General features: G+C 35.4%; 1 protein-coding gene across 1 annotated transcript in view; it reads left to right on the top strand.

Moving 5' to 3' along the window:
- LOC132559868 (uncharacterized) overlaps positions 1–15,330 on the top strand; it is a 54,693-nt gene that overhangs the window by 27,485 nt on the left and 11,878 nt on the right. Inside the window, exons 29-40 of the mRNA XM_060224499.1 lie at positions 66–176; positions 1,203–1,322; positions 2,049–2,162; positions 3,003–3,167; positions 3,703–3,947; positions 4,530–4,668; positions 5,794–5,868; positions 7,791–7,931; positions 9,455–9,696; positions 11,837–11,975; positions 12,778–12,924; positions 14,363–14,506. Of these exons, the coding sequence (XP_060080482.1) occupies positions 66–176; positions 1,203–1,322; positions 2,049–2,162; positions 3,003–3,167; positions 3,703–3,947; positions 4,530–4,668; positions 5,794–5,868; positions 7,791–7,931; positions 9,455–9,696; positions 11,837–11,975; positions 12,778–12,924; positions 14,363–14,506 (1,782 nt within the window). The remainder of the gene's footprint in view (positions 1–65; positions 177–1,202; positions 1,323–2,048; positions 2,163–3,002; positions 3,168–3,702; positions 3,948–4,529; positions 4,669–5,793; positions 5,869–7,790; positions 7,932–9,454; positions 9,697–11,836; positions 11,976–12,777; positions 12,925–14,362; positions 14,507–15,330) is intronic.

Genomic DNA, 15,330 nt, shown 5'->3' with positions numbered 1-15,330 from the left:
GAAATCAAGTGTGCGTTAGCCTATATTGTGCACACTCAAACAAATCAACGTCATTATTTGATCAGCATGCAGTCCAGGACAATTCCAGTGTGACAATGGCGATTGCATAAATGGAAATGAGGAATGCGATGGCTATCAAGATTGTATTGATTCCACAGATGAAATGAATTGCACATGTAAGTGAATTCTAAAAATACATTCTTTTCTAAAAACTATAATCTGTCAAAATTTAGGAAAAATAAACTCATTCTGTTCAATTACTTTTCGAAGGCAAAATATGTTTTGACGCTTTTTTATTTGATCAATGAGCATTTATGTACACATATATTAAAGTAACGTAGACAGAACAAGATTATTTTGAATTTAAAATAGATTAATTGAAAGTGATGTAATGTGTTCTTCACGTATTAAGCCTAACGAAATGTATCGCGTACATCCACAGCAAAATCCATTTTCAAACCTAAACTGTGAGAGCGATTCACCTTCGTTCCGATTTCAGTTTTGATAGATTGGAAGTTCTAATGAGACCCATAGTTTTCATTTGAGGAAAGGTTTTTTTCATAATTCTTTGATGGATCACACAGGTAAACAATGAAGCTTTCAGAAATGAAAATAATTAACAAAGTTATATGTAAAACTACTCGATTTTATTTCAGATGATAGTTACTACTATACAATAACCTGTCCTTAGTACATCATGTCTAGATTGATATATCTGATCACACACAGGTTCTAAACGGAACGAAAGTTTCAACCTGGACACCATCTATTACGTAGCACGCTAGATTCCTAGTTATTGATAGGTTATATTTTTTTACTCTACACTGTTTTTTCACTTAATTGTGTCGAAGTTATAATCTTTAACAAGGTCCGTGGCACGTAGTTGGACAGCTAACTCCACATCGAACCTCAGGCGTTTGGTGAAAGGAGAGCGCGTTTTTATTGCGCCGCTATTCTATGAGCCATGCACATTGGAAGTATATGAAGAATGAAATATCCCTGAACCGTCAGTCATTTTGTAAATCACTAATATGATGTTCCATAATATAGTGCATATCTAATTAAACAGGAAGAGTTTTTAAACTGGGTCAACTTTTAATTCAAATTCGAAATATCATCACAGAATTATATCCTTAATCGATATATTGCATTAAGCAAAACGATTATACTAAAATACCTTTCTTTCTTTACATTTATCAAAGATAACTGCAAGGATCTAACGAACAGCTTCCAATGTCCGGATGGAAACTGCTTCCCTCTGACTTTTCGCTGTGATGACGAATATGATTGTGATGATAGATCAGACGAAGCCAACTGTACAGGTAATATTTATTGTCTTACTTTCTATGACATTACCTCATAATCTCAGATAGAAGGCTTACGTTATGGTAGAACCTGTATGATAGGTAAATATTGTGTTATATTTTGTTAAACATACCATAACTATCATCAAATGATATTCTATAAAAAAGTCCTATTCCGTGTGAATAATTACACAATTATTTAGCAAACTTTGCAAAATCAGGTTATTTCCCGTTGCCCATAAATTGTTTAATATGAACACTAACATATCCTCTTCAAATAATTGTATGAATTGATTAGGAAAGAGAATCATTCCTGAATAAATATGTCGAAATTATCTTTCAATATTGTTAAAATGTGCATGAAGTCTTTTTGAATCTCTGCTTTGTACCCTCCATCTCAACCATTGCTACGACAACACGTTATCTACCTACCTTCCGTATCAGAAGTGATTCGATAATGATTCCTTTCATGAAATATATCTCGGAAAAAGAAAGTATGACATCAGCAAACTGATGGCAGTAGTCAACGTTTGGTAACCAATGCCCAAATTTATTCGTAAAAAAATGTTTTTTTTTTTTTTTTTTTTTTTTTTTTTTATATATTTAGTATTTGCGTGTAACAGTGAGAACCATTGGGTACTGGCACTTGGTTGTTTTGTTCCAATAAGCATTCATGATTAGTTACAATGGCGTAAGTGATATATCGTCTTCATTTTTACTGTTTACTGATGTATTTTCGTATAGTTTGCACTGATCCCCACCTTTATCAATGCACGACAACAATGAAGTGCATACCACCATATGTGTTGTGTGATAATCACGATGACTGCGGCGATGCTGAGGACGAAATAGGATGCAGTAAGTCTTCAAATTGTCTAATGTTGGTTACATACATCTAGATACAATTACAACTCAATTTTTATCTTAACTATGTCACAAAGTGACTCAAGTTTTCGTTATTTTGATTCAATAATGATATTCGTACTATTCAAACAGTGCTCAAACGACATTGTCGAATTTGCCACTTACATACCAATACGAACTGGAATGTAATGTTTTCTTTTATAGGAGCGTTATCCTATGTTACCAAATCAGGCAACCAATTCTTTGTTAAGTGGTAACAGTTAAATCCCGTTTTTCTTCAACGTAAATTCAGAAATAACTTTTGGTAATTTTCCAGACTCATATATTTAATATATGTAAATTTGAATTGCATGAATGGGGATATCGTTACAAAAATCAGGTAGTGGACTTTGATCTTCAGTTTTATTGCAGCTTGCATGCCACGTTTTAATACATTCGAATAGAAGCAGCAATCAAAACATACATATGGCTTCTCTTTAAATAATTTGATATTAAAACATACGAAATCTTCTGGACAAATGAATAAATGCAGCTCACCTTTTTTGTTTGTTTGTTTGTTTGTTCTTTTATGCTGGTCAGTTTTGGTTTTCTACGTTCGCCTACGAGGCTACAAAATTTAGACTCTTGGCCCCATCAACGATTCCTGGAAGTATAGGACATGTTTTATTTCATCGTGCTTGTTATATTCTGTAGAATACTGCTGTTTACATTGGATAACTTCAGTAAAAATATGTAAACATTAAGTTAATACTTTATTGATATAACATTGTATTATATATCTACTAGTTGTGCCTACCTAGCTCAAAAATAAATAATTGTTGTTTTTAATTACAGCAACAACCTCAACGTCAATTACCACAACTGCTAGTCCTCCAACTACCACTAGTAGTCCCTCTTCTAGTACCACCGGTCCGACTCCTACATCTTCTCGTCCTACATCTACAACCACAATTTCAACACCAACAGGAACAAGTCTGATATCTACAGTAACGACCCCAGGTATGTAGGTTGTGCACTTAAATGGAATATAGAAATTAGTACTAATTATATGTGCTATGTTTATAGACAATGACGGTTTCATAGTCAATCGGGCAATATGTTATTTCAATTTCCTAAAAGCATTTAGATTAAGCTGAAAATGACTCAATTTCATTATGATAGAGACGAAATATTCAACTTTCATTGATGAAATGGCATTGACAGAAGCAAATATCAAATGGTATAAATTCATGGTATATGATATTAGATTCAGCTATATCCGTCTGTCAAAGTATTAGTTACATGTAACCAAATTAACTAACGTACATAATCGTGCATGTGGTGTTCTCGGAATGATGAATTCACAAATTGGTCTTACGTTTTACAAATACACACATTTAATCATTCATTGAATTCGAATGCTAACACGAAGCACTTGTGTATGTTCTATTCTGCCACATTTTGTGCTACATTCATAATTTGTGCTGTATCTTTTTCTCAATTTCTATTGTGTGCCTTTTGTACAATCCATGTAGTCTACAAACTTTTCTTACAGAATGCCAGGAAATGACGATGGATTCAAGTTCAACGGCCGTTATTCAAAAGACGAAAGATGGCGTCATACACGATTTAAAAGCATTGGTTCATGGTGTAGAACCAACTATTTATTATAGCCTAACAAACATTGAGAGCGAAGTCACCTTTCTATCATATTCAGCACTATTATTTGGTGTCAACTACATTAATGTATATGTGCTAGATCGAAATGGTGTCAGAGTGAATGGACAGAACCCTTTTTCCGTAAGTTAATTTGATTTGGAAATGCGTTCCAAAAGCTATGAGGCATTCATACTAATGTCATTTATATATTCGGCTGATTTTGAGGCTGACTACATTTTTAGCTCGAATTATATAAGAATATAATCGTCGACAAGATAAACTTTCTTTTGACTCATTTCAAATCAAGTTAAGTATAGTATTTTAGACTGTGGAATTTTAGTGGTAATCTGTGATTCATTTTAAAACTGTATAACTAAAATGTGGCCAGGTACCTTTAAAACTACACATACGCATGTTTGTGTGTAATGCAATTCTCAAGTGTGTGTTTTGCGTGAAGTTAAGAACAACATGAATATTAGATTATACAAGAGCATATTTTTTTTCTTTCACTAAGTTAAATGGGGCCCATTTCAAGAAGTAAAAATCTTCATATTTTCTGTGGAGATGTGCTATCAGACATCATGGTAGTATTTACTGAAGATCACTGATTACATTTGAAAAAACCAAGAGTCTTTGACAAATTATGCTGTTATTAAAAATTGAGAGCTGTTGTTTGAATCAACATGTCTAAAAGGTATTCTAATGGTTGATCTCTGTTGACAGATGACACTTGACAGTGATAAGGAGGTCATCGTGCTATTGAACAGTACAAAAGGATATTCGTTGGAGTCAGAACTCCACCCGAGGCCATATAAGCCGGTGACGCAGGCCTTTCGAAATATAACAGTTTGCTACTCTCCAGGTGTGTACTTTTTTATATTAATTATGAGTTCTTTAGTACAACAATCAATAGAGCGAAATGTAATTAAACGAAACCCGAAACACCTTGTTATGATGTTAAGTTATAGTTATCAATCGTATTGATTATCATTTTCGTTTGGCAATAAAAGGGGTTTTCCAAATGATATTATCAAACGCAGGATAGCTTGTTCTTGAATTATCGAATTTACATTTATATCGGTGGTACAATAAAATTATCTCCGAGTCATATTTACTACTGGAGGTGATCAGTTTTGCTTTTTTCTCTTTGACATACCAGTAAATCGTTTATTTACTGTCTAATTTTGGTTACATACATCTAGATACAATTACAACTCAATTTTTATCTAAACTATGTCACAAAATGACTCAAGTTTTCGTTATTTTGATTCAATAATGATATTCGTACTACTCAAACAGTGCCCAAACGACATTGTCGGATTTAACAGTAACATACCAATACGAAATGAAATGTAATGTTTTCTTTTATAGGAGCGTTATCCTATGTTACCAAATCAGGCAACCAATTCTTTGTTAAGTGGTAACAGTTAAATCCCGTTTTTCTTCAACGTAAATTCAGAAATAACTTTTGGTAATTTTCCAGACTCATATATTTAATATATGTAAATTTGAAATGCATGAATGGGGATATCGTTACAAAAATCAGGTAGTGGACTTTGATCTTCAGTTTTATTGCAGCTTGCATGCCACGTTTTAATACATTCGAATAGAAGCAGCAATCAAAACATACATATGGCTTCTCTTTAAATAATTTGATATTAAAACATACAAAATTTTCTGAACTATTGAATACATGCAGCTCACCTTTTTTGTTTGTTTTTTATGCCGGTCAGATTTGGTTTTCTACGTTCGCCTACGAGGCTACAAAATTTAGACTCTTGGCCCCATCAACGATTCCTGGAAGTATAGGACATGTTTTATTTCATCGTGCTTGTTATATTCTGTAGAATACTGCTGTTTACATTGGATAACTTAAGTAAAAATGTGTAAACATTAAGTTAATACTTTATTGATATAACATTGTATTATATATCTACTAGTTGTGCCTACTTAACTCAAACATAAATAATTGTTGTTTTTATTACAGCAACAACCTCAACGTCAATTACCACAACTGCTAGTCCTCCAACTACCACTAGTAGTCCCTCTTCTAGTACCACCGGTCCGACTCCTACATCTTCTCGTCCTACATCTACAACCACAATTTCAACACCAACAGGAACAAGTCTGATATCTACAGTAACGACCCCAGGTATGTAGGTTGTGCACTTAAATGGAATATAGAAATTAGTACTAATTATATGTGGTATGTTTATAGACAATGATGGTTTCATAGTCAATCGGGCAATATGTTATTTCATTTAGATTAAGTTGAAAATGACCCAATTTCATTTTGATAGAGACGAAATATTCAACGTTTGTGACTTTGCAATATTTAACACATCGGTGTATTCATCCGATATTCTATTAAAATAATGATATTCAAATGGAATAGAAAATGCGACCCTGAATTTTTTTTTTCTGTGAGTGCGGCCTTCATTGTTTACGCGGCACCGTCCAAACGTTGTTGAACAGTGAAGTGACTGTGTGGGTATATTCAGGGTCACACGGGATACGTCAAGCTAATGAAACATTGAATAATTTGCAATGTAGTAGATGCGAGAAAAAAATCTATCACCTGCAACTAAGCGAGGTCAGGGTATCTCAATTTCTTGCTAAAAGCCTGTTACATCTTAACATAGGCTTATTACTCGGATGGGATTATGGTACAGGTTCTTAGACCTCGACTGAGATACCAGGATCACGCTCAGTTACAGGTATCATATTTCATTAATGACGAAAATAAGAACATTCTATTTTGAGTTTATCTGTTAGTTATAGACATCTAAAATGTAAAGCGTGATACTGGGAGGAAGCCCAAAAAAAAAAAAAAAAAAACAGCGTATAATAGGGAACGAAGAATGTCGCTATTTCGAAATAAACATTCATAATACGAAAATTATAATTATCGTACCTATCGTACGATCTGGATGAAAGTTGTCCATGTTAGTGTCATACAAAGGAAAGATCGACGTAGATGACCAATATCGAAGAATGGTTTCAAATTCTGGCTGTTATGTACGATAAACGTCGTTGTGTAAAAAACATGTCAGTGAAGACATCTCCACGAGTTCGTCCGCAGTGTATTTCTTTGATTTGGACGTGTTTTTTTTTTGAAATAAAACCTAGTATGGTTCACAATATTATAACAGTATTCAATATGTCAGGGTAACGAAGGTATTCATGATACGGGGTAAAAAACGCCGGATATCTATGTTTACATTAGACATTACGAACGCCTTTAGTATAAATTCAAAGTAAGTATGCTGCGATTCAGGTACATCCGTCAGCCCCAGTGTTTGACACATGTTAACGAAAAATAATCTACCGAATCATGCATGTTTGAAATACACTACATAAACAAAATATTGAGTTTGAGTAGTAAAATTGAATGGAGGGAACCATATCTACGGGTGCAGTTTTAATCAATGGTAAGTTTAACATCTGCCTCACGTAGGGTGGTCGGATGGTATAGCGGTAACACGCTCACCTTTTACATAGGCGTCCGCAAGGGTCGAACCCAGGAACGGACGTGAACATGTATAGGCTCAACTTCTCGACCACATGGAATTTCCTCGGGTACCCCCCTTTCCTCCCACAGCAATACCCCTCGCACGCTTGCCTCCGAGCAACTAAGGGTGCTTAATATCAGCTTAAAGCTTCAGCTTTTGGCCCTTGGATGCAAAACACATAAAGTGTATTTATTCATCCACGTTTCACATTCATTTTGGTCATTTTAAATTTCTCGACGTTGTCTAATCATCTCTCTAAGCGAATTATTTTAAATATTAGCTCGGAAATATTTACATTGAAACAACCTATTAAATGTCGATATTATTATCCATTATCCTTTAAAAGTCGTAAATCAAATCAAAATGAATAAATCTTCAGTTGTATGTCATCTTATTCCCTTTATGTTCTGTGCAAGAAAATTGATAAGCAATTTTCATGTTTCAATTGAAGCTACCACAGCGACGTCACCAGCGACAACGATATCATCAGAAACAACATCAACAACCACTACAACTACACCAGTCTCAACATCAACAACCTCAACAGGAACTAGTCCGTCAACAAGTAGCTCAACATTTACAGCTTCAACTCTATCACCTACAACAACCACAGGTATTCAAAGTTTTGTACTCGTGTAAGTATATTGATAGGAGAAAATCCCGAATAACGTTTCTGGATTGAACATTAATAGAGAAATGCATCATTCGCACAACGTTGTTCGGCTTATCAAATACCATGTGATGCGTCACGATTTAATGACTCTTCTTTTCCTTTTAATTCAAAAGGCCCAAGACCAACATTCCTGAAAAAGTAATTCTTTTCAAAACATTGAAAATTTAAATTCATTGTGTCTTTAAGGATTATGAAACAGTATAGTCATGTAGCAAATATTGTTAAGATAACAAGTTTTCTATGTGGCCATTATATCCAGTTAAATGTTCCCTTTAAATACAACGGTGTGTAGAACTATTGAACTACGTAAATGCGAAATATGACAGTACCTTAAGGTCACTACCATTGATAAAAACAGTACCTTTAGATATTGATATTTCTGTCGAAGAAATTCAAGGTAATAGGTTCAGCAGATGATCAGTGCTATATTGATGAGCACAATCGCAGCTTTTCTGTCTTTTATGATTCTTTCTATGAACTGTTTCACAACATTTTTAAATGACGATGAACATTGGAGATTAGTATTTCAATCTACTCAACCTGAGAAAAATGCCATTCTCAATGTCTTTTATGCCTTCTTACATTGTGTTTTCAACAAAACATCAAAACAATACCAGCAAGGCAACTTAATCATAATTCAAACTCAAGTTTCATAAAACTATAGCAAAATATGAACTAAAGAGATATTTACACGGAGACGCCCGGAAAAGTACAAGGAGAATAGGACCAGATGTTCAAGCAGAGTAAGCGTTTTTTTTACTTCATCGACGGCGCCCTCCATGTAAACCTTGGTCAATCCAAGTAAGTTATGTCACAGTCGCGAATGAGAACAAGGTATACAACAACGGAACCAACTGGCAAACTAAAGAGCATGAAATACGTCGAGCTTCATGTCGCACAAAGAAATAGAATATTTCTCAGTGAGATCACTATGGCAACCATAAAACTTCCCCATAAGTTTCATTAACCAGCATCATTTAGACCCTTGCGTCAGTCAGTTGACGACTTCTTGCATGAAAATCGTGATAATGGGAACAGGCACTTGCATATCGAATAAACTATGGCATATAAATACCATAGGGTGGAGACGTTAGTCATACAACGTGATGTAAAGTTGTTTATGCTGATTTCGTTGTATTTAAAGCTCGAGATTAGCAGCTGATTTCCAGTTCTGATGGATATATACGATGGACGTAGTCAATACATTTCTTGTTAATTAAAGACAAGACGTCATCAATATATCTGAAGGTGAAACTAAACGACTTTGTTTTGATAGGTTTTGATATTTCTTCTTTGATTTTTGAAATATGCTTCAATATAGGTCGCAACCATGTATTTATACCGCCGTTCGCCTTTCGTGGAGAAGAACGCTCTCATTACGAGATAACGAAGGCGTTCCTTCAGAATGGGGTACGGTGATATACAAGGTAAACAATTCAAATGTTCCTTTTACATTCTTGCAGAGTGCCAGGACATGATGATGAATTCGAATTCAACAGATGTCGTTCAAACAGTAAATGATGGCACAGTATACGATCTCAATCAAACAGTATACGCTGAGCCACCACCTGTCTTCTATCATTTAATAAACATCAATGGCGAAGCCACTTTCAAAACTTATTCCGCTGTGATATACGGTGCAAAAAGTATCAGAGTATATGTACTGGATCGGGACGGTAACAGAGTTAATATGCAACCTTTCCAAGTAAGTTTATTTTTCAACTAAATTCTAAGCCCAATCAAACGCAGAATACAAACAGCACTGGCTTACTCTGTCTAGGTCTGACAGGCCATCTCTTCAAATGCAATTTTGTCTCTAACCAGTCATCTCCTAACATACAGCTTTGTCACAGACATGTCATCTCCTTACATGAAGCTTTGTCACTAACAAGCTGTCTCCTAATAAGCAGTTTTGCGACTAAAAGGCCATCTCCTTACTTGCAGATTTGCGTCTAACAGGCCACCTCCATCAATTCAACTTTGTCAGTGTCAGCCCATCTCCTAACATGCAGCCTTGTCACTGACATACCATCTCATCGATGCAGCATTGTCACTACCAACATATCTCCGTTACACGCACCTTTATCACCGACACGTTATCCCCCTTACTTGCAGCTTTGTCACTGATACGCCATCTCCTAACGTACAGCATTGTTACTGACATTTTCTCACCTTAAATGCAGCTTTTTCATTATCATACCATCTCCCTCACATGCAGCTTTGTCATGTACATATCTGCAAACCTTCAACTTTGTCATAGACAATTTGTCATTTTGCCATCGTCAATGGCAGGCCATCTCTTAACATGCAGCTTCGTCACTGACATACCATCTCCGTGAATACCACTGTGTCACTGCCAAGATATCTCCTTACATGCAGTTTTTTTCACAGACCTGCCATCCCCTTACTTGCAGCTTTGTCACAGACCTGCCATTGCCTTACATGCAGCTTTGTCACAGACTACCATCCCCATAAAATGCCTCGTTGTCACTGACATGCCATTTCCTAACATACAGCATTGTCACTGACATTCCATCTCCCAACATACAGTTTTGTCACAGATAGGCCATCTCCTTACATGCAGGTTTGTCACTGACTGACCAGCTGGTAACTTACAGCTTTGTTACTGCATGATATCTCCGAACATACAGCTTTGTCACAGACATGCCATCTCCTTACATGCAGCTTTGTCACTTACTACCATCTCATTACATGCAGCTTTGTCACTGATATTCCATCTCCAAACATACAGCTTTGTCACAGACAGGTCATCACCTTACATGCAGGTTTGTCACTGACTGACCAGCTGGTAGCTTACAGTATTGCTACTTTATATCTCCGAACATACAGCTTTGTCAGAGACATGCCATCTCCTTACATGCAGCTTTGTCACTTCCTACCCTCTCATTATATGCATCTTTGTCAGTGATTACCATCTCCTTATATACAGCTTTGTCACCGACTGGCCAAATCCTCCTAACATACAGCTTTGTCACTGACATTCCATCTCCAAACATACTGCCTTGTCTCAGACATGCCATCTTTGTCGAGGACGTGTCATCTCCTTATATGCAGATTTGTAACTATCTACCATTTTATTATATGCAGCTTTGTCACTGACATGATATTTCCCAACATACAGCCTTGTCACGGACATGCCATCTCCTTACTTGCAGATTAGCCACTGACATAATATCTCCCAACATACAGCTTTGTATCAGACATGCCATCTCCCAACATACTGCATAGTCTCTGACATACCATCGCCTTGCATGCCTCGTTGTCACTGACTAGCCAGCGCGTAACTGACAGCTTTTTTACTGCATGATATCTCCGAACATAGAGCCTTGTCACAGACATTCCATCTCCTTACTTGCAGATTAGCCACTGACATAATGTCAACCAACATACAGCTTTGTATCAGACATGCCATCTCCTTACATGCAGCTTTGTCACTTACATGATATCTCCCAACATACAGCTTTGTCACAGACATGGTATCTCCGAACATACAGCTTTGTCACAGACATGTCATCTCCTTACATGCAGCTTTGTCACTGACATGATATCTCCCAACATACAGCGTTGTATCAGACATGCCATCTCCTTACATGCAGCTTTGTCACATTAAGGTCAACATAATATCTGACAAATTTTCCGGCCAAATTAAGATTTTATTTTGATAAAATAGATGTAATAAAGCAATAATAACGATAATAAACTGTCAAAATGTAAATACTGTATATAATTTTCCTTATCTTGTTTACCAAAAATGTAAATACATACAATAAATCAACATTTGATAAGCTAACAAAAACTATCAGCCATTCTAATTACGTTGACAGATGTCACTTTACCATGATACGGTGGTCGTCATACAATTGAATAGTACAAAGGGAAATTCTCTGGAGATTCAGCTAGAGGCGAGAGCTTACGGATATAGACGGCTGAATTTTCGATACATCGGTGTTTGCTATTCGCCAGGTTTGTATACCGTTTCAAATGGCTTTTTATTAAAAGCATAAAAATGAATTATGAAACTATTGTATTGTATGACAAAATAAGAAGGCAGATACAGAAAAGGTAATAGATATTGTCAGAATAAAAACACAACCATAATTAATTGTACATTGCGTACGTGCATTTATTCATATACACTGACTGTTCATTTGTCAAATAATTTTAAACGCCTAAACATAACAATATCAGTCACATCAAATGTTGAGAGGTCTAACAACCCTTTGAATTAAACGAAATTACGTAAAAATGAAATTCGCCTATTTGAAATATGCTAAAAAGTACCCCGTTCCTGGAGAGAGATATAAAAACCTTGAATCATGAAATTCACCTCATTGGCAAAACACCTTAAAGCCAAATACGCAACTTTCAATACAGGTAAAAACCCATATCTGAAGGAATCTCTCACTACCGATATCCACTTATAGAACACATATGATGTGTAACTTTTAACACTTCTTGGTTATTACGCCAACTGTACATCATACCTTTAGAACGTTTCACCGGTATAGAACGAGAAAGATTTTAATGACTGATGATATTAATTTTGCTTTTACGTTTAATGACATAACACTATTTAATGAACAGATTATTCATTACAAAAACCTCTGGCACACCAAAATATCGGTATCATCAATGACCTGTGAATATTTGCATGCATCATAGTTATTTCGAATTTTAAAGATGTTTTGGCTCGATACATTTTATTTTTCGGACCATTTAGATGATACCGTTATTTCATTTCGTTTGTTTCATATTTTAATGCAAGGTACCACTACGACGTCATCTGTAACAGTAACGTCAACAACCACTACCTCGTCAACTACGACAACGACAACAACACCAGTCTCAACACCATCATCAACAAGTGGTACGACTTCTACTTCTGCAAGTGAGACACCTACGACGCATACAGGTATATAAAGTATTATATATTAATGTCATATTTTATGAGGTGAAATTGTAGCTTTAGTCAGTATAAGAATTCAATGTAATCAGGCATCAGAGAAGATTGATTGCATTGATGAAATGGTTCGAATGCCTTCTTGTTGCATTTTTCTCGATCACCAGATTACCACTGGATTGGTTGGTTATGTAAATGTAATTGCAAAAAAAAAAAAAAAATTAGTTGGATAATCCCTTAGTCCAGACCTGACATATTAGAGAATTCGATATTTTGAACGGCTTATCATATTTGCATTGCTTTACGCTTTTGTTCATTGACGGACTGTCTCCTCATATATTTGAGGAAAGCGTATTGACTGCTAGTGCTTTAACAGAGTGTGATATGTTGGGATATAGCTACCACACTGAATTGGTCTATCGAAGGCACCCAGATGGACACCCAACTCGGTCATACTCAAAACGACCATTACAGAAGCAACATGATTATATATCTTAACGTATACTGGAGAGTAGTGACTATTTTGTAGACTCGAGCATGTCTCCCTCAAAGTCTTCCTCACAGAGGCGGAAACTCGACTGAAGACCAAAAAGTGAGGCATTAGGGAAAAGGTCAAGAAAGAGAAAAAAATTATTTGGAAAGTACATGAAATTGCACCGTATACCCCATATTTCAAGAACAATGTAATATATCTTGTGATATTTTCAATATGTGAACTAAGATTGTAGTATGTCCATATTTGTAGAGTGACAGGAATGTGAGTTATGCATACGATGTGTGCTAGATTAACACAAGATGTATGCACAATGAGTACATGGTAAGATTACTGGACGAAGATTGCTATCACACAGTGATTACAGATGTGTGATTATATCGTGGTTTAGAATTGACTTATCAATAAGTGTGGAATAGGGTTTACTTATCTTCTAAATACTTGCGCAATTAAGTATATTACCCAATTGAGTTACATATCAAGAGGTCCGTTGTAGATTTATCCGGTATAGAATGAATTCTTATTAATACTTTTAATTAAATGTTTTTAGTTTACAAAACACCCCACGAGACCGGTCGTATTGTATAGACAATCATCATATACATTAAGTAAACATTAAATGTGCGTCTCTTTGATATCGTCTCAAATCTTTTCCAATAAAAATTAGTTACATTATCACTTTCATTTTTATGTTATTTTGCAACGAAAATATAAAAGTAACACAATAAACACTCTCAATACCAAATCATTTACAAACATAAATATTACAGCAGACCCCGTATTTATCCAGAGATATCACTCTCATTCCAGGTTCACTATTTGCAGATACCACTACACCAATATTTTTATAGATTTTATCTATTTTTTTTTCGAGATTATGCCAGATGTTTGTTAATGCCCATCAAAGGAAGCTAACCACACAATTATTTTTATCTTGATGCAATGCTTTGTTTGCAGCTCCCACAACTTCGACAACTACTACAACAACGACGACAACTACCACAACGACACCGCCAACCACAACGTCTGAAATCACTAGTGCAATACCAACAACTAGTCAAACACCTACAAGCACAAGTTCGACGCTTACAACGAGGACAGGTATTTCCAAATGTATTTCCAAATATTTCCTCCAAGAAGTGTATTATAAGGCCGAAAGGAGTTAGATGCCTGAAATTTGTAAATCAAATCAGCACCAACTACTGCTTCGAAACCTGATACTACTAATCACACATCGCTATATATACAACTACTAATCAAATACTACCATCCATCAATCATTAACTACATATTTGACGTTTACAACTGCTAATTAGACACATTAAACTCCGACATCTACAGCTGCCAATCCGCCATTGGCAACTGCTTATCAGACAATAACAACTACAACTCCAACACCTACAACTACTAATTCGACACTCATAACTACTAATCCGACATCACAGCTAATAATTAGACACTTACAGCTACTCCTACGTCACCTATAACTAATAATCAGATCTATACAACAACTAATCAGACACTAACAACAGCTAATCCGATACCTATAACGAATCATCAAATAAATCGATAATACATCAGATTTCGTCATAGAGGTGGCTTGCTTTTATTGTCAATGGTAATAATTATAAATATCGAATATAGTCAAAATGATCTGAACGTCATCAAACTTCACAACAGGTACCTTCCCAATATCAGCTTAGATCATTATGTGAAAATGCGGTATAAACGTAAATTGGTTTATGATGAAAGTGTATCGTATTATATTGATACAAGTGTAATACACATATTGATATCAAACTATATGTCTGCATCGCATTTTTGTCAACAAGTGTTTAATTCTGACAATAGTTTGTTGAAAGCAATATATTTGTATCAAACCAAATAGAAAAATAATATGGAAAAGTTTTGTCAGAAAATATTAC

Source organism: Ylistrum balloti, unplaced genomic scaffold (assembly GCF_031769215.1).
Source record: "Ylistrum balloti isolate Yb309-2 unplaced genomic scaffold, AGI_CSIRO_Ybal_v1 Utg370988, whole genome shotgun sequence".
NCBI lineage: Eukaryota > Metazoa > Mollusca > Bivalvia > Pectinida > Pectinidae > Ylistrum > Ylistrum balloti.
This window is presented reverse-complemented; position numbering and strand designations above follow the sequence as displayed.